Below are 26,375 nucleotides of genomic sequence, written 5' to 3' on the forward strand. Positions count from 1 at the left end.
CCCCATTTTATAGATGGAAAAATCAAGGCTTGCAGTGGGGAAAAGGCTTGCCTGAGTTCACAGGATCTCAGTGGCAAAGCAGGACTAGAATCCAAGCCTCCTGCCTCTCAGCTCAGTGCCCAACTACCTGCTGCTTCCCACAGAGGAAGAGTACAGAGGGGTACCTAGAAATGCCTGGGCCACAATTCCAGGAAAGTATCCCATGGTGTATATATTATTAACATAACAGTAGTTAATAGTTATGTTAACAATAGTTTATTGAACATCCGCTCAGTGCTTGGCACAATGCTAAGTTCATCACTTGTATTTACTCCTCAATACAACCTTAAGAATGGGCAACTGTTTATATTATCACTAACAGATGACAAAACTGGCTCAGAGAGGGTAAGCCACTTGCCAAAGATCACACAACTAGGAAGTGACAAAGCCAGCGCTCAAACGCAGGTCTGTTCTATCAAACTCCAGAGCCCTGTCCCTACTCTTGTCCGCCTGAATGTAAAGCCCCCACTTGCTCCTCCCACCCCCCAGGACACACTCACCGACAGCAAGTCTATCCCGATTATAGAAGAGTGTCTAGAACTAGCCTATTTTACTGTAATGATCAAACCCTGTTCAAAAGAGGAAAAATGACAGTTCCCCTTCTAAAGTTTGCAGCTGAGAAACACTTAACAGCCTTTTCCTTCTCAGCCTCTTTCCACTGGATGGGAAAGTAGCCTCCCTTCTCTCTCCACATCATGTCAGGCTGTTGGAGCCCAGCCTTCTGGAGCATGAGAAGCCGTCAGGCAGCCGAGGCCCCCGGGGGTTAGCGTCAGCCGAAGGGACCCACTCTGCCATCCACCGAGGCAGAACAGAGGCGAGAGAGCAATTTTCAAGTCCCCTCCTCGGAGCACCCCCTCCCTGAAAATTATCTCATCTAACTCCCACAAGTGGCCCAAAGCCACCCAGCCAAGTTGTAGGAGAATCAGAATCCCACCCAGGTCTTGCCTAATTCTGGAGCCCCTAGAGGCTTGTGAACCCTTTAGTGGAAGGGCCGAGGGAGCTTAGCTGGAGAGAGGTCTGGAGGCAGGCGAGTGGAAGGCAGGGAGGAGTAAAGACCTCCTAAGGGACTCTGATGGCTCTGTGCCAGAACTGCTTATATTTTATAATGAAGAAGGCAACAGAGTAAGCTGGCCAGCTGCCTGACTTCAAAGCCTGGCTCCTAACCATGGAACTTTGGGCAAGTTGCTTGATAGGATCATTACGAGGACTGAATAAGTTAATACACGGAAAAGGGCTTCCAAGGGCACCTAACATCTAGTAAATGCTGCCGAAAGCTAACCATTGTTCGCTGCAGCAGCAGAGAATGGGGCAGAATGCCAAATGGGCTTACCTTTGGGGTGTGGGACTGGGCTTAGAAGGAACCGTACCTTTATGTTCTGCACTGTTGGATTATTTATTGATTCATTTTTCACAATAAATGTCCGTTACTTTTTTAAGAATAAAGCAAGTCCTCCTTTAAATTTTAAAAATGAACGAGCAGGGGAAAAAAATCCTTGGAAAAGTTTCATCATTTCTTGGCATTTTGTATTCCTCAAAGTATATAAAGGAGGGTGTTTCGACTGTGAGCCTGGAGTTGCCAAATAACTGATTCATTAATTTATTTTACAAATATTAATGGACTGCCAGGCCCTGTTCCAGCTGCTGGGGATTTAGCAGGCAACAAAACAGATAATCTTTGCCCTTCTAGAGTTTCCATTCTACCTGATTTTAATTAACCCCCTCTGCAACCCTCAAGGATGAGGCATTTTGCAGGCAGGCAGATCAAGGCGACCCAGGGAAGGGAAGTCCCTTGCCCTGCGTCCCACAGCTGGGGAAAGGGCTACAGTCTTCATGGCCTGGCTGCTCCCACCACCGCCCAGGAGGGCAAGGCTGCGGATGACAAGTTTGGGGCTGGCGTGCCTGAGAGGGGAGAAACAAGATGAATGAGGTCTGCACATCCAGGCTCAGAGCTTCCCTCTGCATTACTGTATGCACCTGTGCTGGGGAAGCGTGGGGGCAGGCAACAGTGGGAACCAGAGGGTGGAGTTGGGCATCAGGGAGGCTTAGTGCTGGGAGCTCTGCCCAAGGAGGTCCCTGTGCACCTCTCTGCCTAGAGGCTCCGCATAGCCTCAAACCCCTAGTTGTCAGGCCCGAGCTCTAGGATGGGCAGGAGACCCTGGCTTCTCCTGAACACGCTCCCCAAATTCACCTGCCAGAGCTTGAGTTGAAGAGCATTGGTCCCCTTCAGTCCTCAGATTCACTCCACCCACCTCCCTGAGGCAAGAACCTGAGTTCCCTAAGCTGGGATGAAGCAGAGTTTCCCCCAGATGCTCCCCTCCCTGCCAGGGCACCCCAGGATCCCCACCCCTCACCCCTGCCTGCCCAGGCGAGGTGCTGGTCCCCACCCATGACGCTGGGGAGGAACCGATGGCTGATGGAGAGCCCCTGGGGGCAGTGGCCACAATCAAAGCGGGGAGGGCGGTCAGCACCCAGTTTGACAGACTGGCCCAGGACCTGGCAGTTCCTTGCGACGCTCTCCAAGAGAGGTGGCTCTCCATTCCCAGGCCTGCCCAGTCAGGAGGGTGAAGGCAGGCAGAAACAGCACAAAGGAGGAGGAGGAGGAGGAGGGTACGGTTCTTGGAGTCTAAGATCCCAACACACACACGGACGAACGTGGACCAGAAATGGTTAGAGAGCTAGAGACACCCCCAGGAGAAAGACGGAGACAGACACAGAGGAGCAGAGACTTTGCGAGAAACACTCAACACGGGCACAGACCCCCGAGGAAGGGAGAGCCGCTAGCAACCGAGGAATCTAGCGGAAAACACCCGGCAGGGACCTCAGCGTCTCCGCCGAGCAGCCCGGGACACACCCCCCGGCCCCAGCGAGCCACAGTCCCTCAGCAGGCCACTCGCATGGTGCCGGTGGGCGTGGGGGGGGGGGACCCGCGCGCAGGACGCACTCGGGGACCGGGGAGCGCCTGGCGGGGAGCGCACACAAAGAGCCAGCCCGGCCAGCAGGAGCAGGCTCCGCCCGTCCGCTCCCCTACCCCAAGCTGGGACTCGCGGCAGACACGCACGGAGACCCACGGCCCACCCGCACGCCCGGGACCCCGCCCCGCCAAGCCCCACCCGGCCCCGGCCACCCGGCGCTCACCAGCTGCAGGCAGCAGAAGGCGACGAGCGTGCAGCGCCCACTGCACTTGCCCATGGCTCCGGGGGCCGTGCGGGCCGTCCGCCGCGGCGCCCCTCTAGCTCGGCGGCCGCCGCCTTCTCCGCGCCGCGCGGGCTCCGCGTCCTCCCGGCTGCGCGCCCCGGGCGGCGGGGCCGGGAGCCTAGGGCCGGGCCCGGGGGCGCCGGGTCCTCAAGGCGGGGGCCGGCCGCTCGCGCTCCGAGTCCATGGTCCGTCGGCCCGCGCTGGCTCTGCCGCGCCGCGCCTCCTTTGTCTGGCCGGCCGGCAGCCAGGCGCGCCTCCTTGCCCCGGGGCGGCTGGCGGGGAGCGCGGAGCGGGGGACGCGGGCACCGAGCGCCGCGCGGCGCAGAGCAGCACTGCCCAGCTGGGGCAGCCGCCCGGGCGCTCCGCGGCCGCGGCTTCCCGGCCCCACCACGTGGCTTCGCTGCCGCCGCCGCCGCGGCCGCCACCGGCAGGGAGGGTGGGAGGGAGGGGCGGGGCGGCCGCGGGAGCAGAGAGGAGGGGAGAAGGGGTAGGGCAGTGGAGGAGGCGGGAGAGGCAGGGAGTGACTGGGAAGAGCGCAGGCTTGAGGGCCCTGGGTCAGACCCGGACTTCCCCGCTGCTGGAGAGCTGTGTGACCTTGGGCATGTCACGTCTCCTCTCTGGGCCTCAGCTTTCTTAGCAAAGTGGGAATAATGTCAGCTTCAGAGTTGCCAAGAGGGTGGAAAGCAGTTGTGTGACTAAAACTCTTAATCCTGTGCCTGAGCTCCTGAGGGTGCTGGAGCTCTCCTCTCTCCACCCTGTCCCTGGGACCCCGAGGTTCCAGGTTTGGCCCTCTCATTCCACTCTGGTTCCCAGATCTGCTCCTCATCCCAGCCTCCCTCCTAAGTGTCTGGTCACGTGTTCGTCCTTCCCTCTTTCCTTCTACTGGCATTTACTGAGGCGGACTGCATACACACCCGTCGGGGACCCAGGGGTCCAGAGATGAGCACTGCAGCACGGTCCCAGAGCGCACTGAGCTTCCCAGTGCAGGGAACAGACAGGCTCCCAGAGGCATGAGGGTGAGATGCCTGATGGCAGAGACAGAGGTCCTCCCAAGGGCTGTGGCCAGCCCCTCACCCCCACTGCAGTGGGGAGGAAGTCAGAAAGCAGAAGACTGCCTCCTTCCAAATGCCTGGGTGGCTCAGTCAGTTAAGCGTCTGCCTTCTGCTCAAGTCATGATCCCAGAGTTCTGGAACCGAGCCCCATATCAGGCATCCGGCTCCTTGTTGGTCTGGGAGTCTGCTTCTCCCTCTCCCTCTGCTGCTCCCCCTTCTTGTGCTCTCTCTTTTTCTTTCTCTCTCAAGTAAATAAATAAAATCTTAAAAAAAAAAAAAAAAAAAAAAAAGATTGCTCTCTCCAAGACACCTTGAAAAGCACTCGAACTTCCAAACCCGTGCCAAATCCATTTCATCCTCCCTGCCTCCCTCCAAACTTCCTATAGTCACCTCTGTGGTTCGCATCACTCAGGCAGGAATTCCTGTGTCATCCTCTTCCGCTTCTCTGTCCCATCTGGCCATTCTGTGAACCGTACCTTCCCAATAATATCTATAAAATTCCTACTGTGTGCCAGACTCTCCACTGGGAGCGAGGGAACCAACCAGTCTCTGTAGCCACTGGGAGAACAGTTCATTGAGGGACTGTCCTTACAACCGGAAATACATAATGACAGACTCTGATGAGTGTTCGCTCTCAAGGACCAAAAAGGGTAAAAGACAGCATAAGGGGGCACAGTCTAGGTGTGGAAACCAGGAAGGGCTTCCTGGAGGAAATGGCATTAATCCTGAGAAGACTACAGGAGGGAAGGAGGAGGGGGGGTGTGTGGGGGGAAGCAGTGTTTGGGGCTGAAGAAACAGAACGTTGCTAATTCTTCCCACCTTCTCTGCTCTAACTAGCCGCTTCTGACCAGCGGGCAGTGTGAGGCAGATCCAGACCCGGGGTTCTGCACCCACACAGCCTGGGTTCCAGTCCCAGCCCTGCTGCCACTTGTATGCTGCTCCCATAGTAAGCTCTCAGATCCATTCTTATAATCTTCTCCTGGGACCAGCTCTGTAATTGGTGGGGTCTGCAGCAGAAGGAAAATGCACGGCTCCTTGTTAAAAACCTGAGGATGACGACCCAGCAGAGCATGAATCCAAGCACCGGGAGGCCGCTGCAGGCCCACGGAGACTGTGTACCCCCCGAAGTCGGAAACCAGCCCCATCCTCTCCCCGGACTACTAAAATGGGCTCTTCACTGCCCCACCACCACCACAACCCCCAGCCATTCCTGGGCATGCAGCTGGGTGTTTTAAGACACACAGGTTATTCCTAGAGTTGAAACTCCTTGTGCTAAGGTTTTCACTTGGGAGTAATAGGCCGAGGGAACAGTGGGAACTTTTCTCAGCCGTGCTTGGCGAGGAACAGCTGTGTCCCACCGGTTTCTATGACCAGACGGGCTTCCAGAGTCTGTGAAGTCCCTGAGATGATATGCAAAGCTTCATGTGAGCAGATGTGCCTTTTTCTGGGGAGAGGCTTTCATCAGATTCTTCAAAGAGTCTGTTTCCACAAAAGAATGAGAACTGGCCCCACGAAGCCTCGGCCCAGATGCAACGGTTCTCCAGCAGATCCTCTTTGGGGTCTCTTCCAGAAAGAGCCTCTACCAGCTTCCTCCATGACTTTAACGATGCAATTCAATAATATTAACAATAATAGCTACCACGTCTTGAGTGCTTACTCTGAGCCGGTTGCTTGATATATATTATCTCATTTAAGCCCTAGAATAGCGGTGGGCTCCATTGGGGCTGTAACCAGCCCTTCCCAGGCTCTCGGGTGGATCACATCCCACCCAGGACATCCCATTCCAAGGCCTGGCTGTAGCACTCTTAAGTCCATCCCACAGGACAAAGGAGGGTCTGTCCTGACCTCAGCAGAATCAGCCGCTGGCCCCAGGTCATTCCGAGTCCAAGCCTTGCCCTAATGAAGCCACGCACACACCGTGACATCTTCCAAGCTTTGTGTGTTTTGTTCTGTCTAAAGTGTGTCTCCCGTCTAAATTCTTAACCTGGAGAACCGTAATTTTCAAATCTCAGCACAACTGTCACTTCCCCTCGGAAGCCTTCGTCACCCTCTGGGACCCAGGGCGGTGCCTTCACTTTTGGGCTAGCAGTGGTCTGGGCTACCTCCATTTAAGCTTTTCCTGGGATTTACTATACTTGTCTGATTTCACGGGTTTCCCACAATAGACTGCGAGCTCTCTGCGGATAGCAACTGGGTCAAAAATTATCTCTATATCCCTCAGGGCTTGGATGGGGCCAGGAGTCAGCAAATATGTGATGAATGAATGATCCTCCTGGCCTCAGGCTTCAGCATACCTCGAGCTCTCTTTACCCCCTGGAAGTCCAGCGTTCTCAGGGGGTGGTGGTGGGGGGGGAAGGCGGTCTAATTGTAGGAACAGTCAGAAACAGCTTCTGGAGATGTCGGGGGGTTAGGAAACGGGGGATGACGTCCAGCGGGGCTGGTAATAGCCCAGATGAAGGATGACTAACCCCTCAAGTAGGGAGAGGCTGTGGGGCAAATGAAGTAGGATTTTGAAATAAAGGACAGAGATGATTCAGAGAGAACCCACGCTTCCTGAGTGAGGAGGCAGAGTCACGGTCAGCCCTGGAGAGAGGCATGGGAGGGGCTGCTGTAGGCTTGAGATTTACCAGGTGGTGAGGAGTTCCCCCTTTGTCCTAAACCAAGAGGTCCCAGGGTCTGAATATTCCACCATAGTCCCTCTGAGGGTTAACACTGAGAGTTCCACAGAAAGTTCACTCATGAGATGGCTAAAATGTTAAGCCTATTCATTTCTGGGGTGCCTGGGTGGTTCAGTGGGGTTGGACCTCTGCCTTCAGCTCCGGTCATGATCTCAGGGTCCTGGGATCGAGCCCTGCATTGGGCTCTCTGCTCAGCGGGGAGCCTACTTCTCCCACACCCCCTCTGCCTGCCCCTCTGACTCCTTGTGATCTCTCTCTCTCTCTGTCAAATAAATAAAATCCTTTTTAAAAAAAAGCCTATTAATTTCTTCTTCTTCCATGTTAGAGGACAGAACATGCTCACTAATGATCATTTCTGGGGTATTTTCTGACACCAACCAATTCTTCAGCACCGACTGGTTGTCTGACAATTCACCCCATTTCGGACACTGAGGACCCAGAATGAGCAGGGCTCCACAGCTGAAGAGTCAGTCCCACAAGACTGCCTGCCCCGTGGATGCCAGCCACAACCTCTGGTCACCCCTGCTTCTCCCCAACCAGCTCTAAGTCGGGGATCCCTTTGACCTCCTCCTCAGCTCCCATAATTCTCTTGTGAACCCCTCACAGAACAAGCACAGAAAGGTGCTTGACTTACCTTTACTGGTTTCTTAGAAAGGATTCAAATAAACAGCCAGAGGAAGAGGTGGGTCAGGCGATGTCTGGAAGGGTCTCTCCCTGAGGGGTTGGGGTGTACCATCCTTCTAGAAGGTTCCCCAGCCCAGAAGCTGCTCCGGATCTCATTGCTCGAGAGATTTTTATGGAGTTCAGTCTGCAGGGCCTTCCCAACCCCAGGCCTTCCCAGAGATGAGTGGGAGCGGCTGACAGTTTCGCCTCTAGTCACTTAATCTGTCTGGTGACCAGCCCCGTCCTGAGTCCCCTCATGAGAATAAACCCAAATGTCATCCAAGGAGACTCACGAATAACAAAAGGCAATCCTATCACTGGGGAAATTCCAAGAATTTCAGGAGATCTCACAAATGGGGACGAAGACCAGATATATTTTATATGATATCACAATAGCTAATGTCTCTTAAGCATTCTGGACCAGGCACTGTCCTGAGCGATTTCTCTCAGTAAATCATTAAACCTCACCACATACCTTTAAGGTAGGTGCTATCATCGTCATCCCCTTTTTCCAGATGGGGAAACTGAAGCTCAGACAGGTTAGAGCACTTGTCCAGGGTCACACACGCAAGACAGGGACATGGCAGAAACAAGATTTGTCCCCAGGCAGAACTACCTGTAATATTTCTGTTTCATTCCTTGCGTTTTTCAAGCTTTTCTTTTTTTACAGAACCTTTCCTTCCAAAGAAATCATACATTTCTAAAACAACAAAGTGGACCTGCGTGTGTGGGAGTGTGTTTGGGGAAAGAGGACCAGCAGACTGCTCTGTCCGTCTGTCCTCACCTCCTGTGCAGGCCTCCAAATTAACACCTCAATGCAAGCTCTCTCAGGGACAAGTGGGAAGGCTACTGGCCTGGATGAGCTTCCAGAGGCCTTTTTGGAAGAGGGGAGAAATGAAGAGCGGGGGAGAACCTGAAGGGCAGAGAGGTTGTGTGAGTTCTGTTAAGCCACATAGCTCATTAAGAGACCTGGATGTCAAGACCTCCGGGTCAGGTCCAGGACTGTGCTGGGCACTGTGCTAGGAGCTCTGGAGTTGAAAATGAAGAGGACAGGTGCCCTGGAGAACCCTCGGGATAAAGACTTGGGGGTTAGCACACTGGCCAACAGTGTGGCATCACCTATTGCTTCTTCTTCTTCTTCTTCTTTTTTTTTAAAGTAATCTCTACACCCAGCGTGGGGTTCGAACTCACAACCCTGAGATCAAGAGTCACGTGCTCTACTGAGCAAGTCAGCTAGGCATCCCCACTGCTTATCTTCTTAAACCCCGAGTTTTCGCCCACCTGCCTTCCCTCTCTGGCCCCTGACAGGCCCCTGGGTTTGTGACTCTTGGGTCTGCAGGGCAGGCAGAACAGACAAGCAGGTGGTTACTGGCATTGTGTAGAGCGGCGGAGGGCCTCCGGGTGCAGAGACAGGATGGTGGAGAGAGTGGGTAACTCTGCGTGGTGATGGAAAACTTCAGAGAAAAGACAGTGCTGACTCAGGTTTAGGCTGCCAGGGAGAAGTGCGGACACAGGAGCGTCCAACAGGGAGGTGTGTTTCAGGAATGGTGCCCCCTTTTCTTTAAGTTCTGCATGTACTTTTAACCTCCTCTTGCTTCCTTCCTGCCGCCACTCCTCTCCAACCAACTGGCCTCAAAATCTCAGTTTTGGAGCAAATTTTTTTTTTTTTTTTTGACAGATCACAAGTAGACAGAGAGGCAGACAGAGAGAGGAAGAGAAGCAGGCTCCCCGCTGAGCAGAGAGCCCGACGTGGGGCTCGATCCCAGGACCCTGGGATCATGACCCCAGCCGGAGGCAGAGGCTTCAACCCACTGAGCCACCCAGGCGCCCCGCGGAGCAAATCTTAAAAGGAAAAACAAATCTCCGCTAAGCAGAAATGGCTGAGAGAAAAGGAAGAGGCCGGCATAGGGTGTCAGTGAGCGGACAAGGTCTAGGTTGGGAGACCCCAAACAGTTCGTAGAAAGTGTTGTCTCCTTGTCTGGGGCAGTGGGGTCCAGAACACCTAGCACAGCCTCTGCGGCCAAGACGCATCTCCCTTTCCAGTAGTCCCTGGTGGCTGCGGGCTTCTAGTTAAAGTCTGCCCTCGGGGCACCTGAGCTGGGGATGCGTGGGGCTGGCCTCTCCAGTCAGCCCTGTACTTGGCTGGGCCTTCATGGTGCTGTGCTGGGGCTGCACTTGTCTGGGGGATCCCCTGGGATAGGAAGGACAGACAGGGTTAGCTCAGGCCTCCCGACCCCAGGCTCTAAAAGGATTCCCAATCCCCTGCTGGCTCCCCATCCCTCACCCAGGTGTCCTTTCACAACAATGCACTGAATCCTAAAATTAGCATCTTCAAGTCTGGGGCAAATGGCCATCTAGAATCATAGAACAGTGGAGCTGGGAAAGGGGTCCTCTAATTGCGTAGCTCCCAGCGTTAGTGTGTAGACCTGCCCTTGAACCTGGGCCCCACACCAGCCCGGCTCAAACCCAATCTCTGCAGACAGGACCTGCTTACAGGTACCTTGTAATAGACGCCCCTGGGGAGTCTGTGAGCCGCTTAAGCCCTCTAAATCGATACAGCGCAAAGCTGTGCAAAGCTGCTGTCTTCTAGTCCACTTCGTCTGGGCTCTGCACTTTGAAGCCCCCCAGAGGAAGAGCCTTTTCTTTTCTCCAGCGTGGCCATCTGGTGTATGAAGACACTGATCTGTCTTGCATGGTTCCCAAAGCTGTTCCTCACAAAGATCTTCTGGGAGGGTACCCAGAACCGGAAGCCAAGCCTCATCAGGTGTCCTTGTCAGAGTAGGGAGAAAACTGGACTGGCTCCCTTTCTGCAAGACCAGCCCAGAGCTGCCACACTGGCTTTCATGACCCTTTGCAATCTGGCTCCTCCAGAGCTTTCCAAGGTTCCTACTCATCTGCCTGTCACGCCTCCACCATGCTGTTCCCGCCATGTGCTGTGTGTCATTTCTGAACACTCCCGATTTGGTGATCTGTGCTACTGTCCCTGTTTTTTCCACTATCCAGGCTGTACTTCCCGGCTCCCAGCTCCCTCCCATCTCCCCAGGTTCTTTTTTTAAAAAATGCATTTATTTGACAGAGATCAAAAGTAGGCAGAGAGGGGGGAAGCAGGCTCCCTAATGGACCTGGGATCATGACCTGAGCTGAAGGCAGAGGCTTAACCCATTGAGCCACCCAGGCGCCCCTTCTCCCCACATTCTAACTCTCAGTACAACTTACCGCTAACTCCTCCTCAGGCACTGTCCCTGGCTTATAGGCATGCCTCCAGGATGGATTAGATTCTGTTTGAGTTGCTTATTTGTATCTTTTCCAAAAAGGAGGGCATGAGATGACACAAAATGCAGATAAATGTGGTACCTTTTTCTGGAGTGTCAATTTTACTTGGTGCTCAGTCATTTAAAACATTTATTAGTGTAAAACAAGTACAGCTACGTTAGGAAGCAGCACACAAAACCACGCACATTTAAACAGTCAATTTCTCTAGGAAAAAGGTAGGGGGACTGCTCTGAGTTAAGAGACACTAGAGAGACAGAATAGCCAGACACATGAAACTCAATTGATTCCAGATTGAAAAAAAAAAAACAGCTATAACAGACATTAAAAAAAAAAAGATTTTATTTTTTGGACAGACAGAGATAGCAAGAGAGAGCAGGAGCAGGAAAGAGAGAGAGAAGCAGATTCCCCACTGAGCAGGGAGTGGGATGTGGGGCTCGATCCCAGGACCCCAGAATCATGACCCGAGCTGAAAGCAGAGGCTTAATTGACTGAGCCACCCAGGCGCCCCTAAAAAAGACACTTTTGATACAGAGGAAATTTTAATATGATCATTGGACAGTATTACAGATTGCTGCTAATTTTCGTAGTCGTGGTAATGTTAACTGGGGTTATGGAAGAAAATTCCTAGGAGATGCTTGCTGAAGTATTTGGGAATATTTGGGAGTGAAGAAGTATGACGTCTCTTACTCTCAATAGTCACTGAAAGTTGTATATATGTTGTGTGACAGAGAGAGAGATTGTTGAATTATCAAATCTAGGTGGGGCATATAGATATTCACTATATTAATCTTTCAAATTTTGTTTGAATATTTTCAAAATAGTAAGTGGGGGGTCTTACATTTTAGGTTTAAGGTAATGTTTCTTTTCTTTCTTTTTTAAAGATTTTATTTATTTGACAGAGATCACGAGTAGGCAGAGAGGCAGGCAGAGAGAGGAAGGGAAGCAGGTTCCCTGCTGAGCAGAGAGCCCGATCAATGCGGGGCTCAATCCCAGGATCCTGGGATCATGACCTGAGCTGAAGGTGGAGGCTTTAACCCACTGAGCCACCCAGGCGCCCCAAGGTAACATTTCAAAGTTATTAATTTCAAGTCTCTCCTTCCCCAGTTTATTCTTCTCCATCATTAAGGACACACAAGGGGAAAAGTTTGAGAGGTCCTGGCTTTTGTTTTTCTCCCCACCATTCTCCCCTAGCAACTCCCCAAAAGACTATGACTATCATTTCTGTATTCTCAGAGCCTGCCACAGCACCTGTCACAGAGGGGTGTTAAATAACTCTTTCCCGAGTGAGCAAACCCCCTGACTTCATAATATGGATGTGACCTTGGAAAACCCATAACTCCTCTCAGTTTCCCCTCCTGTAAGCTGAGGCTGGACCAGATGACCCGAGCACCCGGAAGGCCCTTTCTAGCTCTGGCACCTTTGGATGCTGTCCCAGGGGTTCTGAATGGAAGTCACAGGTCTTTTTTCTAAACAAACCCCAAGTCATCAGGCACAGATGATCACTGATCACAGTGGATCAACCTCTGATCTCTGGTCCAAAGTTTCAGCTCAGCCACGGGTGTAGAAGTGGGTGTAAGCTCACACAGACCACATGTCCGAGCAGAGGTTTCCCAGAGATCCAGAGGTGGCAGGGGAAGTCAGTTTGGCTTTATGCTGCCCTCCTGGCTATGACTGTAGACATGGCTAATGTTAATATCCTTAACCTTGATTTCATATTGCAATCACCTAAGGAAGCTTTAAAAATACTCATGCTCACCCTGGAGATTCTGATTTAACTGGCCCAGGGCATGATCTAAGTGAGCATCTGGAGTTTTAAAGACTCACCCGCTGATTCTAATCTGCATTCAAGGCGAAAAGCCACGAGGGCTACAAGGTGGTGAAGAGGTAGGAGCTGTCGTTGGATTGACATTCTGGCTTTGCTACTCACTAGCTGGTTAACCTTGGGTCTTACTCCTCTTTGAACCTGTTGCCCCGTTTGACAATCAAATGAGATCATGCATGGACAGCACCGAGCCAGAAAGAACAGCTAAACACATACTCAGGGGCAGCTATTAATGAGTAAACAGAAGCCTGTGGCTCTCCTAAGAAAGATTACAACTCTCTGAGCCCGTGGAGCCGGGGCTCGCCAGCTTGCTTCGCATCACTTGCAGGGCTTGTGAAAACAAATGGCTGAAGACTTTCTTCCCCCTAAACTTCTGGTTCAGTAGATCTTGGATGGGGCTCTAGAACGTGCGTTTCTAGCTTGTCCTCAGGAGATGCCACTGCTGGTGCCGTCCCAGAAAGCATACTTTGAGAATCATGGTTCTGAAGCAGGGTTTTTCTTTCTTTTTTTTTTTTTTAAAGATTTTATTTATTTATTTGACAGAGAAATCACAAGTAGATGGAGAGGCAGAGAGAGAGAGAGAGAGGGAAGCAGGCTCCCCGCTGAGCAGAGAGCCCGATCCGGGACTCGATCCCAGGATTCTGAGATCATGACCTGAGCCGAAGGCAGCGGCTTAACCCACTGAGCCACCCAGGCGCCCCTGAAGCAGGGTTTTTCAAGAGCATCGCCGACCTTTCGGAGGCTCATTCTTTGAGCCATTCTGGCCCCTGCTCACTGGACGTGCACAGGATCCCTCCGTTTGTGACAATCAGAAGTCTCCAGACATTGCTGAATGTCCGTTGGGAGGCAAAACTGCTGAGTTGAGAACTACTGGTCTAGAGGATAAAATTAAAGAAGATCTGAGAGTCTAAGTGGTTGTCAGAGGCAAGTGAGGGAAAGTTGAAGCCTGGAACAAAGGAAGAGAGTTTGGGGCAGCTCAGGGATTGACAGAGAGCGGGTGCACCTGGGATACTGAGACAACTGACTGGAGGGCAGAGGGCAGGCTCAGAGCTCAGATTGGCTTCATTTAGTCCCACAGGAACAGGAGTTGTCTTTTAAGTCAGGTCCCTCCCTGTGTCCTGGGACACAGCTGTCAAGCCCTAAAGTCTCTTGGAAAGAGCAATTCTGTCCTAACTCCAATGGCCTGATGGCCTTTCCCTGTGGCTCCACTGCCTGCAGCCCCAAATTGCTCTTTCTCTCTCACACCCCAGTTTCCTGTTCACACGCTTCTGAGATATTAACAAGCAGTAGACTCCAGGTCTATTGGTGAGAAACAACCGGAGTTTTGCTGTGAAGAAGCCACTCTGGTAAGATTCCCGACCTGTCCAAATCCACCTCCCTCAGAGCTCAGCCCACCAAACTCAACCACCCAGTGGAAAAAAAAAAAAAAAAAGATTTGGCTCTTTAAGTGCCAATGGTATTAAGTGCTAGAGACTGTGGAAGTCATAAAGGGAAATTAACTGAAGACCAGAGATGCCATTACTCATTCGGGAGCAATCTATCTCTCCCAAAGTGAGAATACAATTTGCACCCTCTAGGGATGTTTTATACTCAAATCCTTATTCCCCAGGCTAGGGCCGCTATTCCCTGCAAATTCTAAATGGTGCTGCTATTTCCTGCTAATGGCTTCTATCCAGCCTTTGAAGAAGGCACTTGGGAGGGGCAAAGAGGCTGAGGTTAGAGGAAAGCCTAGCAGTCTCCAGGGCCTTGGTCTCTCCCAGGCGCAGTCAACTTCTCAAGGGACTGGTAGGCTTTGAAAGTGCGGTGTTAAGGTTCAAGTCTTGTTCTCCCCTAAGCCAAGACAGAGATAGGGGAGGGGTCTGGTGCTCGAGAGGGATTCGGGAGTAATGTGAGAGTGTTAGAGGTGTGAGGAGCAGCTTGCGGACCATGTTGGCCAAATCTAATCCGGTTAAAGGCATAACCTTCTGTGTAATTATTGCTCACGCCTGAAATCTCAGTCACCACTCCCTGTGAAGATCCCTCTATAGTTTGTGTGTGTGTTTTAAATATTTATTTATTTGACACACAGAGAGAGAGAGAGTGGGAGAGAGCACAAGCAGGGGAAGTGGCAGGCGGAGGGAGAGGGAGAAGCAAGCTCCTCACTGAGCAAGGAGACTGATGTGGGACTTGATCCCAGGACCCTGGGATCATGACCTGAGCTGAAGGCAGATGCTTAACCAAATGAGCCATGCAGGCACCTCTCTAGTTTGTTTTAAAGGCTCTGAGCCGTCCTGCAGCAAAGAAACTGCACTTTATTTAACCCAGGTTACCCCCAAACTTATCTGAGCATGGGGACTTTATGTCCTAAGGTCACTAATGTATGGGGGAAACTGTTCTGTGGAATACACTTTAGGAAACCTTAACCTATAGGATCTAGTACATGAAGGACAAACTCTCCCAAGCTGAAGTTCTTTCGGTTCAGGAAATGTGCGAAGCTTTCAAGCTTGTGCCTGTAGTTTCTTGGAAGGCACCTGTTCGTTGTCCACCTGGCAATGCCCTTGCCCATTCTCTGAGTCCCAGTGTGAGCAGGATCCCATCACCTGTTGAGACTTCCTGAACTCTGGCAGGCACAATAAATTACTTTGTTTCCAGTGCATGTTATCCAAAATTCATTCACTCTATGAAAAGTAACTGGTTTGACAGCTTTATTATCCTGTTGGTTCCTTCATTAATGACTTAAATAAGTCTTGGAGGTGTGCTCACTTAGAACTATACTCAGTCTTACAATGAGATAAACAGATGATTCAGGTTTGGGAGCTCAATGTACAAAACCACACGTTCCAAACAGGCGGCAGGTCTGAAGACCTCTGTGTCGAGACAGGAGGTTCCCAGAAGGCACATACCACGCCCCTGTGCCAGCTGGGATCCACTAGTGCCGGTGTGTGTGCACTGGGCACAGTCACCCAGTGATCTAGGGAGACAGTGACCTGTTTTGAGGGTAGAAAGCAACTAACAGCATTTTTCAATGTCCTTGTCAGTTTAGGAAGGACAAGGAAGCAGAAGTGCAAAAAAATCTCAGATGCTGTCCTAGTCCAGGTACCGCACAACTTGCTCCTGTTGCTTCTGAGCTGAGTCTGCTGCAGCATTCCAGCCCGCCACTCCTACCGGCTGAGGCTGCCCCCAATCCCGTGCCCACTCAGGGAGCCTGACTGTAGGGACTGCTGCTCAGAACAGTGTTTTTGGCAGAAGGCGGAGTAGGAAACAGACCCTGTTCCTTAAAGAGCATGTCAAAGTGTACAGAAACTAGGTTCTTTTAGACTTTACACTTCTTGACTGCTATGGATCTAGTAGGTGAGAAACTGTTTGTTATGGATAATTATTCTCTAGGAATTAATCTTCATGGGAGTAAATCTAAAAAGAAGAAAAGGGGGGAAAACCCTAGACATCCCTGTAAACCTGTAAATAGCATCTTGGAAGTTTAAATGGACTGTATTCCCCTGGCCACATCTTGCCTAGCTCAGATTTACAGCAATCAAGCTTCAAAGACAACAATAAATCCAATCCACATGGCTCTTGTAAAAAGGCATCTATTTGGTTTTTAATACAAAATGACTCAGAGAAACACAGAAAGAAAAATATCATACAAGCCAGTTATTGAATTAAAAAAAAAATTCCCAATAAACAAATTTCAGTCACATTCCCTGTTTTCGGCCTGGATTAGGAAACAGGAAACTACAAACCAATCCATGTCTGTCTCTTTGAAAAACTCTTACTTAAAAAAAAAAGGAAAAAACCCAAACAGTCCCTGAAATCTGGCCGGTGGTTTTTAGAGGCCACTGTCAGCTTGCCTTAATCATCCTGTGGAACGGGATAGCAGTGGTTGCTGGAATATGGCCACCTCCTCCTTGCTTTTTGCTAGGAACGATCTTCATCCGAAGGGAGCTGCTGGCCTGGGCCCCGCTGGATGCCACTCATGCCACCTGAGGTCTCAGGGTCAAGCAGCCGGTGGTTCTTCCTTCCTGTGTCTTCACTGAATCTCCCCCATATACAGTCTCTTGTCGCTGGACGCTGAGAGGACTGGGGTGAGGAGAATGGAGAAGATAACTGGAACTAATGAAGGCTCAAGGAGACTCGGTGCTCAAGGGCTCTTGTGTCAAGAGCCAATTTTGGTATAAAAGAGCAATTGGGTTTAGTTTAAATTCCCCTCCTCTTCAACACTGCTCACAGGAAACGGTAGCCTGGCTTTTCAATCCAAGTCCTCTTGAAACCACAGGGTGGACTGTGCTATGGTAAATGCATTATCAGGGTCTAAACCCTGATGTCCCGTGTCAGCCAAACCTTGTGAAAAAGACCTTCTCAGCCATTCCAGGGAAGAATCAATGTCTGTGTCAGACATTCTGCAAACGTGTTTCCGCTTGTTATAGTTAGCCTGGGAGAAAGTTACGCTCTCTCCTTAAATTCAAGGTCCACTGTTTAATTAGCTAGTCAATAAAAGGTTAAATTGCAACTTATAGTTGAATATTAAGAAATATTATTTATCCAAATATATCACTGCACCAGACTTGAAGCATATAAACTCAAGAGAACTAGAAATAGATTAACCAGACTCCCTTTGAGATTAAAAAGATGGAATATGTTCTTCCTGTCCACCATTTAAAACCACGGCGAGACTGTCAATGGATGGCCATAAAGCCCACATGGAAATTCACATACAACAGACACCCACCTCTGCCTTGGTATTTTCAGGGCCCCTTTAGGGAGGTTCCCATAGTTTCCCTTACCCCAAAGTTAGGACAGACTTACTGATGGGCTCATCTGGGTGAAAAGCCACTTCATTGATGGAGCCGGCATGTCCGGGCAGCTTGTACAAAATCCTCCGGCTTGTCGTGTCCCACACATACACGAACCTGCAAAGTACCGTGATGCACAATGCTAGAGCTTCCTAGAGCTCAGGGGAGGGCAGAGGCCTGGCTTTTTAAGAGAAATGGAAGCAAAGATTTACTTATTACCCTTACTTACTCAACTGTGTTTTGGAACTAGCTTTAGAATGTAGAAATTTAGAATTTAGAAACCAGAAATACAGATTTTTGAATAAGGGATGGACCCTGCCTCCGAGTAACTGAACAGAGATACAGGAATAACTAAAATCATAAGCATTACTGGTATTTCAAATGTAAACTTTTGAGATAGGAAAGAACAAGGAAGAAGGACAGTTATTCCTATGGTCCCCACACAGAAATCTTAAAGAGCACCTGCTATTCGTCCAGGAAGTCTTATAGGTAACCTAACTACGGCAGGCTGGGAGCCTCGGTTGCAAATCCTGTAGAGCTTCTCAGTACTGCATTCAAATCACAGAGCCCAGAGAAGGGACAGAAAATTTCTGCAGTATAACACAACCCAAATATATACTTGACCAACCCTGCACTGAACTCATGGGAATCCCATGACCAGACCAGCTAGTCTGAATTCAATTTACAGATAAGAAGGCTAAGAACAATGACTCTTCCAAGGCGACACAGTTCATCAGTGGCTTAGCGACAGAACTAAAATGAGAACGCCGGTATTCTCCTTTCTCTTACCACCCTCACGTCTTCTACTTCCCCTCACTCCTCAGAAGTTCTTATGACCTTCAACCTTGCTTGGGTCATTTTGGGCTGAAGGGTAAAATAAAGAGACATAATCTTCATATGACCATGCAAAAATGATCTGTTGGTAAATTTAAAGGGCTGGTGGTTTTCAAGCAGGTTATAAATATCATTTACATATTTGTTTTGTTCAGTCAACCCAAAAAGGGTATAGTCACCAGTATTTGATTATAAAATGCCTGGTGCTGATGTGACATTCCATTTTTGGTCTAAAATACAACTAAATACGAGCTTCTTACTTGCACTGTTTAGCTCTCAAGGACCACACTCCACAGGAACTAAATAAAATTTCCAAGCAAGATGGGGAGGAAGCAGGAAGCTCATCTGTCTCCAGACTCCTTGGCTCTGATGTTCATGTTCTTCCTGCGGTCTTCTTCCTTGCTAAGAGCAAATAATGCCCCCAAGATGATATGGCAGAGTAACAGAGTCTGAGCTCAGGAGTCTGAAGACCTGGGCTCAAGTCTCATGTATCCATTTACTCATTAAGTAACCTTAGACAAGTATTTAACTTATCTGAACTCCTCTCTCCTTCACTGTGATGATGGAGACTACACTGAGCCCACAGCTTGGTTGAGAGAAGTGACGAGATGACCTATGTGAAGCACTTGGCACACAGAAGGACAGATGCTGTTATGACGAGTACATTCATGATCACAACAGATGAACATGAAGACAATAGGCTGACTAATTCACGGCAGACAGACTGGCCAGTCTTCCCACAGTCCTGGATAGGAACTGTTGAGGGGTTTTGATTTTGAACATGAGGAGGGAGGTGATTTTCAAGTAGAGAGGGGAAACTTGCCAAATCCAGGCCAAGCTGAAAAGCAATCTTCTGAGGACACATTTCCCAGGCACATAAAAGCCAGCAAGATCTCCAAGGGTTTACTTGAAGGCCTCACTCTCTATGGCCACCAGTTAGATGCTAAATTTAGAGGATTCCTTGTCCTCCCCTTACTTTGGCATGGCAACAATTGGCAGGAACCAGGTTCCTTATATAACAGAGCTGCTTGCTGACTTGGGGCTAACTGGAGAGGTGGCCTGTGAAACGTGGCCAACCCCAGCATGGAGACACATGGCCTGTGCCCAGGCCAGAGCCATGAGGCCCCCATGTAAGGTTTAAAGGAACAGTGGGGAGGGAAAGAAGGAAGAGGACACTGAAAGTTAGAAAGGGTCAATGGCAGAAACAAACTGCTCAAAACAAAAGCTTAGGCAAATATCATGTAAAAGCTTAACTACATAAAAAAGTATCACCACTGAAAATGATGTAAAAACGCTTAAATTGGTTCTTATTCTGTCAGAACACACCTTAGGCTGTGGGTCCGTTTCTTAAGGTCTTCCTTAGCAACCTGCCTACTAAAAATCCCTCAGATTCCCTCTGCAAGGCAGCTTTCTATACCACCAGGATGCAAACCTGTTTGCATGTGGACCCTTGACCCCTAGAAAACACCCCTGGTTTTTCTGGTTCTCAGGATCTTGGGATCATGACCGGAGCCGAAGGCAGACACTTAACCGACTGAGCCACCCAGGCATCTAGGCTCCCTTCTCTAATTCATCACTGAATGGCTGAGCCAGTTTAAATTGACAGCTAGGAAAGTCTCAACATCTCTGAATTCAGCCCGGGGCTGAAAAACACCTAGCTCCCGCATCTAGCAATCATGGCCCTATTGTACTCACACCCAGCTCTGAATCATCCTCAGCATGGCAGCCAGTTATCAATAGCTGAGTTGATATGCAGGCTAAGAGCTGACTGCTGTCCTCGAGTTAGGAATTCATTCATGTAATATTCACTAAGTGCTTAGAATAGGTCAAATACCGCTCCGGATGTCTAACACTCATTGCCTGACCTCCCGGAGCAAATAACTTAGTGAGGGTGCCCCACTGTGTTTGTCTCACTGTAAGATGTGATGAATGCTGATAAAGGCTGGCTGTGTAAGGTGTGACGACAGAGCAGAGAGCAGAGTGATTAGTGCTACCCCACAGGAAAGGGAGAGAGAGGGCCAGGGAAAGTTTACAGACAGAACACAGAGGCGATTTCTAGAGAGATACTCAAGTCTAGAGAAAGAGGGAACATGAGAGAGAAGCCTGGAGGCACAGGGGGTGTAAGGACAGGGAACGTTCCATGTGACTGAAGCACTGCGGCAATGGTGGGGGAGGCGAGTACACAACACGTATCTGATGAACTGAAGCACCACGGAAGACTCTGAAGAGGGAAACGGGAGCCAGATTAGGAGCCTAGACTTCACCCTGATGGCAGAGGGAATCCAACAGAAGTGAAGCAAGTGTTTGCCCTTCCCGTCGAAAATGCATCCAGACGGGCAACGCTGCGCCTGTCTGATGTGATGCTCAGGCCCTTCACACCGCACACGGATCCCTCTCCGAGCACAGCCGTAGCTCTGTGTCTGCTCCAGCTCGGATCACGCATAACAGGGGACCTGCCGCTCCGTTACTCTTCACCTCACACCCGGCAACCCTTACCTGTCAGCTGAACCAGCTGCTATCTTACTTCCATCAGGTGACCAAGAGCATCTCAGAAGATTCTACAAAGGTGAATAAGCAGGAATTCAATGAATACAGTAATGTACCAAGCCCCTCTTTACTAGACTATAAAATCACTGAAAGACTTTAAGTTTTTATTTTTAAAAATTTTTATATTTTATTAACATATAATGTATTATTACCCCCCGGGGTACAGGTCCGTGAATTGCCAGGTTTACACACTTTACAGCACTCATCATAGCACATACCGTCCCCAATGTCCATAACCAAGCAGCCTCTCCCAAACTCCCAAAACTTTTTAAATTTCTTTCTTTCATTTTTTCTGTTTTAAGGGGAGGGTCAGGGAAGAGGGAGAGAGCATCTTAAGCAGGCTCCACACCTAGTGTGGGGGCCCAGTGTGGGACCTGATCCCACAACCCTGAGATCATGACCTGAGTCAAAATCAAGAGCTGGACGCTTAACCCACTGAGCCACCCAGGTGCCCTGAGACTTCAAATTGTCATTATTTTATATTCTGTGGCCTAAGACCACATATTTTATTTCATATAACATACAAACCAATGTTAGAAAATGTTTAATTTATAGTAAATTAAGAGAGGAACTGGCAACAAAGTTTTATTCCGCCTACAAATGGAGACTTCCTTTGCTCCATATTTATTTTGATCCTCATTAATAATTTTATCTTGAAGGAAAATAAAAATAAAACCAAATTCAACAAAAAATAAGAATTATTTAATGGGGCGCCTGGGTGGCTCAGTAGGTTAAAGCCTCTGCTTTCGGCTCAGGTCATGATCCCAGGGTCCTGGGATCGAGTCCCACATCGGGCTCTCTGCTCAGCGGGGAGCCTGTTTCTCCGTCTCTCTCTGCCTGCCTCTCTGCCTACTTATGATCTCTATCTGTCAAATAAATAAATAAAATCTTAAAAAACAAAACAATTTTTTTAAAGATTTATTTGAGAGTGAGAGCGAGTGAGAGAGAACCAGTGGGGGGAGGGGCAGAGAGAGAAGCAGACTCCCTGCAGAGCAGGGAGCCTGGTGTGGAACTCAATCTCAGGACCCTGGGATCATGACCTGAGCCAAAGGCAGACAATTAACGGACTGAGCCACCAGGTGCCCTAAGATCTGATTTATAAAGTGAAACTGAATCAAACAGACTCTCAAAAGAAAACCATATGTCTCTATTAACAAATTATCTGGAGGAAAAGCTGCTATTAAGAGCTGACCTGGTACAGAAAAAATTCTCTCAAACTTTGGGCCATGATCCATACTGAGAAGAGGGATATATTCTCAGGGCCCTATGAGTGGGCACTGGGAAGGTGAGGGAAGCCACCATGAGTAATAGCCAGGAAGGCTGGGTTCCATATGGAACACTGACCAGAGGGTCAAAGTTGCCAAAGAACTAAAAGGATAACACTATCTTGTTGAAGTCAGAAATCTTAAATTAATCTTAAAATTAAAAAAAAAAGGGGGTCCCACCTGCCTTCCTCCCTATGCTTCCATTAGCTTTATTTCTGGCAAGAACAGTTTTTTAATTTATTTATTTGACAGAATGAGAGGGCAGGAGAGCACAAGCAGTGGGAGCGGCAGAGGGAGAAGCAGGCCCTTCACTGACCAGGGAGCCCCATGTGGGGGCTTGATCCCAGGACCCTGGAATCCTGACCTGAGCCAAAGGCAGTTGCCTAGCCAACTGAGCCACCCAGGCAAGCACAGTTTTTTTTTTTTTTTTTTTTTTTAAGATTTTATTTATTTATTTGACAGAGAGAGAGAGAGAGATTACAAGTAGGCAGAGAGGCAGGCGGGGGTGGGTGGGGGGGTGGGGGAAGCAGGCTCCCCGCTGAGCAGAGAGCCCAATCTGGGGCTCGAACCCAGGACCCTGAGATCATGACCTGAGCTGAAGGCAGAGGCTTAACCCACTGAGCCACCCAGGCTCCCCACAAGAACAGTTTTGATGAAGAACAGTGTTAACTGAAATGCAGCCCCTTCTTAGTAGAGCTACCACCCTCTACCCTTAGTGCCACCCCCTTTTATCCCCCCTGAATTGAGATATAATTGACATTGAACATAGTTTTAGTTTTAGGTATACAACGTAATGATTTGATATATGTAAATACTGCTCTTGGCACTATGTTAAATGTTATCTTTGAGTCAAATGGACAGTAAAACACTTTGCCATGCAGAACTTACCTTCTCAAAGTTGTGCACATTTCCTTGAAATATCTTCACACACCTCTCTTTAGGAGCAAATGGCCGGACATCCCAGACCCGCACTGCAAACAGAGCAAAAAGTTATGGGCCAGAGGTTTCCTGAGAACCCAGCTGCAATCAACGTCATGTCAATGACACATGCTGTTTCCTGGTTTCTGTTTTCCTGTTTCCTGCTGTTTCCTCTTTCCTGAAGGAAGGCCAACACAGTATATTATAAGGTACATGATAAGGCTCTTTCCCCCCCTAAACAGGCATAAAATGCATTCAAATTCCATTAACAGGGTCTAAGGGCACAGTGGAAAGCTGAGCTGGCAGGAAGGGGAAATGCCAAGTGCACTGCTGGGGGTCTGCAACAGAAAGTAGCTGGGTGTGACATTAACAAAACATTGGCAGATGATTCCTCTGCCAACCCAAAAAAGCCACATTTAACAAAGCTTTAATATGACAATCTAAATGCCACTGACTACTGTGACAATCAATCTATAAAAACCAAACACAGGACTAATTTTGCTCATAGGGACACCGGACAGTCTAGACTTGAGCAAGGTCAAGTTATACTAAGAGAGTATTATACTAATAGTTAGAAAAAATGAACTCTGATTCTCATTCTAGCTGTTATATGTATGGGTGGTATTAGGTAAAAAGTAAGGTTATAGTTTAGTCTCTGTAAGATGAGAATACCACTTGTTCTTTTTCTTTTTTACAAGAGTACATTAAGGACCAGATAAGATGATACATATACCAGGACTCTAAAAGAATAGAGGCAATAGATAAAAATAAGGATTTTGTCATTTTATTAAACAGCTATAACAAAAAATTCTTATTACTTTAATAACCATTTAGGGAACCTCATCATTCCTTACTGTGAACAACGCTAGAATTTGTTAATGGCAAATACATAAAAATCAGGATATAAACAGCACAGTAAGCAGTGGCTACAGCTGTTGGTAACAAATCCTTTATCAATAGTGGAATTCAAGGGATGTCATTTTAACTGAGTGTAATAAACATAACAATCCTAGGATTCAGATAGGCACAGAGAGTGAAGGTAGGTGTGAAAGTTTGCTATTAAGGTGAGAATACAGTCAGAAGGTAAGGGTGTTCATTCATTCAAGAACTACTTACTCAACACCCGCTGAGTGCTAGGCACTGTCTTCATTACAAAAATGTCAGTGAAAGCATTTCTGTTTCTGACAAGCCTATGAACTTGTACACGGAGGCGGGGGGGGGCGGTTATCTCTAAATTCTCCCAATATTAAGCATATAATCCACCTTCTTTTTTGTTAATAGTAAACCCATCCTCCCACGTGGCAACTCAAAAACAAGCAGAGAAGCATCTATTTGTGTGAATGCAGAATGTTGCAACGTTTTACTGTTCAATTCCCATCCCACCAGGGCTTTGGAGCAGGGAGGGAGGGCACACTGGGGGACAGAATGCAACTCTACCAGCAGCTCTACTGGTCATTCAAGTTTGGTGCTCTCTGTAATGCTCGAGAACTGCTTTGGATGGATCTCAACAATCTACTAATCACCAGGAGCTTCTCGTACAATGCCTGGCTCCACAGCATACCAGAGCTGAAACAGGTCTTAAAAGCTGTAAGCAAAGTTTCCCGAGGATTAGAGTAGGCAGATTTGGGACTAGAATCCTGGCTTCTTGACTTTTCTATTACAATGTGTTCTCCCAGTTGCCCTGGCAGAAACCTGTGAACCACCCTTGACTCTTTCTTTTTGTTTTGTTTTTTAAAGATTTATTTATTTGACAGACAGAGATCACAAGTAGGCAAAGAAATAGGCTTTCTGCTGAGCAGAGAGCCTGATATGGGGCTTGATGCCAGGACCCTGAGATCATGACTTGAGCCGAAGGCAGAGGCTCAACCCACCGAGCCACTAAGGCGCCCCGACTCTTTCTTTGGATTCACATGTATCCCAGTACACATTTCTAGTACCCAATGCCCACTTTCCATGCAGACCTTGAGGTCCACAGCGTCTGGACCCTTGGAGAGCTTTCCTTTCCATAGTTACCTGTATTGTCCATTGCGTTGGACAAGAGATAAGAGCCTTCAGAACTTAAACTCAGGCCAGTCACCGAATCTGCATGGCCTCTCATGGTGTAGGTTAGCTTGTTTTGGCGCAAGTCCCAGACCTACAAAAACAAAAAGGTACTCCCAGAAATCAAATTGAGAATAGCAAAGAAACATAGTTACTAAAGAGTCAACTGCCTGGAGAAACTGGTATCCCCTCTCCATCTGGCTGTGGGCCCAGTATTTAGCACAAAATAGAGGATTTCTGTCAAGAGGAAAAAAACCTCGTCTTTAAAAAAAACTTTTTTAGAGAGAGAGCATGAGCGCGGGTATGGGTGGGGCAGAGGGAGAGGGAAAGAGAGAATCTTTTTTTTTTTTTTTAGATTTTTAAAGATTTTATTTATTTATTTGACAGACAGATCACAAGTAGGCAGAGAGGCAGACAGAGGGAGAGGTGGAAGCAGGCTCCCTGCCGAGCAGAGAGCGGGATGCGGGACTCGATCCCAGGACCCTGAGATCATGACCTGAGCCGAAGGCAGAGGCTTAACCCACTGAGCCACCCAGGCACCCCAAGAGAGAATCTTTTTAAAAAAGATTTTATTTATTTATTTGACTGAGAAAGAGAGAGCACAAGCAGGCAGAGTGGTAAGCAGAGGGAGAAAGAGAGGCAGGCTCCCTGCTGAGCAAGGAGCCCAAAGCCGGACTCCATCCCAGGACACTGGCATCATGATCTGAGCCAAAAGCCAGTTGCCCCGACACTTGGGCACCATTTCCAGACCTTCCTTCTTGTGGCCTGCACACATTGTTTGTGCACAATCAATGTGTATCTGGGATTTGTGGCAGAAAGAACTAATTTAAGCAAGATATTTTCCAAGTGCCCAAATCAGTTGTTCAGTGAATGTTTGGGTCTCTGGTTAGTGGGCATCAACAATATGAGTTTTCATGCTAGATCATAACCTGAGCCGAAGGCAGAGGCTTTAACCCGCTGAGCCATCCAGGCACTCCTACTGGGTACATTCTTTAAAAAATAAATAAATAAATAAATAAATTCTGGGGTGCCTGGGTGGCTCAGTTGGTTGAGCGTCTGCGTTTGGCTCAGGTCATGATCTCAGGGTCCTAGGATCAAGCCCTGCATCGGGCTCTTTGCTCAGTGGTAAGTCTGCTTCTTCCTCTCTCTGTGCTCTTGCTCTTTCTCTCTCTCAAATAAATAGTATTTTTTAAAAATGATGTTATTTATTTATCTGACAGACAGAGATCACAAGTAGACAGAAAAGCAGGCAGAGAGAGGAAAGGAAGCAGGCTCCACGC

At 48.8% G+C, this 26,375-nt stretch overlaps 2 protein-coding genes across 5 annotated transcripts in view; both read right to left on the reverse strand.

Annotated features, from left to right (window-relative positions):
- NKAIN1 (sodium/potassium transporting ATPase interacting 1) overlaps positions 1-3,328 on the reverse strand; it is a 40,795-nt gene extending 37,467 nt beyond the window's left edge. For 3 of the 4 annotated variants that reach the window (XM_059376959.1, XM_059376956.1, XM_059376955.1), the window contains exon 1: positions 3,175-3,328. In XM_059376959.1, the coding sequence (XP_059232942.1) occupies positions 3,175-3,228 (54 nt within the window). In that variant the 5' untranslated portion in view covers positions 3,229-3,328. The remainder of the gene's footprint in view (positions 1-3,174) is intronic. The other variant, XM_059376958.1, reaches the window with a different exon arrangement.
- A 12,944-nt stretch (positions 3,329-16,272) lies between these two features.
- The window catches only part of SNRNP40 (small nuclear ribonucleoprotein U5 subunit 40), a 33,850-nt gene continuing 23,747 nt past the window's right edge, over positions 16,273-26,375 (reverse strand). Inside the window, exons 6-10 of the mRNA XM_059376960.1 lie at positions 25,069-25,189; positions 23,026-23,108; positions 20,822-20,883; positions 17,505-17,608; positions 16,273-16,778 (exon numbers count right to left, since the gene is read on the reverse strand). Coding sequence (XP_059232943.1) covers positions 16,729-16,778; positions 17,505-17,608; positions 20,822-20,883; positions 23,026-23,108; positions 25,069-25,189 — 420 coding nt within the window. The 3' untranslated portion in view covers positions 16,273-16,728. The remainder of the gene's footprint in view (positions 16,779-17,504; positions 17,609-20,821; positions 20,884-23,025; positions 23,109-25,068; positions 25,190-26,375) is intronic.

This window comes from Mustela nigripes, chromosome 14 (genome assembly GCF_022355385.1).
Source record: "Mustela nigripes isolate SB6536 chromosome 14, MUSNIG.SB6536, whole genome shotgun sequence".
In the NCBI taxonomy this organism is placed as follows: domain Eukaryota; kingdom Metazoa; phylum Chordata; class Mammalia; order Carnivora; family Mustelidae; genus Mustela; species Mustela nigripes.